The sequence below is a fragment of the Octopus bimaculoides genome, chromosome 16, assembly GCF_001194135.2.
Source record: "Octopus bimaculoides isolate UCB-OBI-ISO-001 chromosome 16, ASM119413v2, whole genome shotgun sequence".
Taxonomy (NCBI): Eukaryota; Metazoa; Mollusca; class Cephalopoda; order Octopoda; family Octopodidae; genus Octopus; species Octopus bimaculoides.
The window spans coordinates 30535657-30538124 of record NC_068996.1 but is presented as its reverse complement, the minus strand read 5'-3'; the positions used below and the strand labels follow the sequence as shown (position 1 = coordinate 30538124).

General features: G+C 37.1%; 1 protein-coding gene across 1 annotated transcript in view; it reads right to left on the bottom strand.

The window, feature by feature from the left end:
* Positions 1-125: 125 nt before the first annotated feature.
* Positions 126-2468, bottom strand: part of LOC106880786 (transport and Golgi organization protein 1 homolog) — a 48325-nt gene continuing 45982 nt past the window's right edge. The window contains exon 15 of the mRNA XM_014930901.2: positions 126-614. Coding sequence (XP_014786387.1) covers positions 496-614 — 119 coding nt within the window. The 3' untranslated portion in view covers positions 126-495. The remainder of the gene's footprint in view (positions 615-2468) is intronic.

Here is a 2468-nt window from a genome sequence, read left to right as displayed (position 1 = left end):
GTATTATCTACATGGATTACCATTGAACTTTAAAAGCTCAAAGACAATATAATGTATTGGTATATTTATTTTTTATATATTATTTTTTTATATATTATTTTTTACTTTTTTGTAAAAAACATTTTCATTCTCCCTCTTCTTGAAAATTTGCCATGCAATGAAAGCCAGTTAGAAATCCTTTTTACACATCTATATTAAAATATGCTTTCAGTTTAGCATTCTGCCTTATTATTATTTTTCATTTTCCTATTATTTCTCCATGTGCGGTTAACACAACCCCACTATTTACTGACTTATATATTTATATTTATGTATGTATAAACACACACATATAAACACATACATGCACATAAATTTATATGCATGCCAACATACAAACATACACACACAAACAACCATACACACACATTTAAAAATATATATGTAATCATATATTAAACTATCTCCAAAGACAAATTAACAGCACATTGACTCCATGTTAAATATATCCTGGACTTAAACTTGACTATGTTGTCTAGGAGGCATCTTCTCCCCTCGACTCTGTGGAAGAGAGTCACTTTGTTGTGAAGCTGTTGGTCTTGGAGGGCAATTGTACGGTACTGGGACTCTGTGACCTGCAATAGAAAATAAAGATTAATCATGTTTGTATTTTAACTGAAAAAAAGTTTATGTAATGGATGCATTTCCTATTATATATTCTGCAGACCGGAAATGTACATATTAAATGATTTCAAAATATCCCTTTTTGGTTTGGCATTATTATTACAATGTATACAACTCAATGCCAGTACAAACTCCACTTATGTGGATACTCTAACAATGATTTGAGTAGTTTTATATACACACACACACATATACAGATAAATGTTGTAAAACCTGGCTTCGGTATCTGATAGTCATGCAAGAATGACATTGGTTGTTTGGTAGCCATGGTTGCAAGGTGCATGCCCTAGAAGGTCCAACCAAGCTACAAAGGCACCGGACTACTGAATCCTATGAAAAGATTGTTTTGCTGAAGTGAGATCATAGTTTATTTGCTTGAGGTTGGAAACTAGCTAAACTGAAGAGGTAATCATGACCTGCCTGCCTAGCAAAAGGAATCACTTCATTAGAAAGCTACAACGATGCAAAGAAATGGGTCTCAGTATCCATGGCAGGGGAGCAAAATCCAGGTGACCAGAGGCTGCTAAGAATCTCAGATATCCATAAACCACCAAGGAATTGAACAACAACGCTTGCCATATGTACCTATCATTGCAGGTCTTTGGCAAGGAGAACCAGAATAGCTCATCTAATGGAGGAGAGAAAGAATATCCATTGCAATGTGCAAGGACTCTATGAAAGACATAGAAGGGAATAAATAAATACAAGATAGAGAGATGGAAGTGTCATATAGGAAAAGTAGAAGGTCCATTGCAAGCAAAGAATGGGCTTTGAAAATTGTTTCTTACCAATTGCCTTCATCATATATTGGAGTGGTAAACATTTGTTTCTCAAGAAATGCCACCCTGAAGATCATTCAGATCTATGCTTCCACAATTATGAGTGAAGACAGAAATGAAAGTGCATTGTAACCAATAATGTATAACAACGTCTGATAGTCTAGTTGAAATAGTGTTACTGTGATATATATATATATATATATATATATATATATATATATATAACCGGTGTTCAGCCAAGCCTGACCTTTCTTTCTTGGTTTGACTACCGTCCATGCAACATTTATATTCTTCCCTATGCCTGTCATCTCTTATGTCCCTGCTGTATGGCTTCACTTCCACACACACCAGCTTAATTTAATTCATCCTTAGTCGAAAGACACCTGTTGTTAATGTCCTTTATTTGCATTTGTATTTGTGTACCATTTCTCCGTGTCTTCCATCCTTGTTTTAGTGTATATATCGCTGCTTTCTTCCAAGGAATCTAGTGCTCTTAGCTTAGTTTTTCCTTGGGGCTGGTCAGATTGGAGAAATCTCAAGTATAACCAGCCGAAATTGCAAAGATAATCTGGAACTCAACTGAAGAAGGAAAACTCTGAATGACTCGTCCTTGTTTTTTTGTATCGTCTGTCTGGATGTTTTGTTGTCCCTTGTTTGCCTTTTTTGTATCATCTAATTGTCTGGATGTTTTGCGTTCTTGTCCCATTTTTAATATTCATCATCATCATCATCATCATCGTTTAACGTCCGCTTTCCATGCTAGCATGGGTTGGACGATTTGACTGAGGACTGGTGAAACCGGATGGCAACACCAGGCTCCAGTCTGATTTGGCAGAGTTTCTACAGCTGGATGCCCTTCCTAACGCCAACCACTCAGAGATTGTAGTGGGTGCTTTTACGTGTCACCCGCACGAAAACGGCCACGCTCGAAATGGTGTCTTTTATGTGCCACCCGCACAAGCCAGTCCAGGGGCACTGGCAACGATCTCGCTCGAAAATCCTACAGGAGCCAGTCAGGCGGTACTG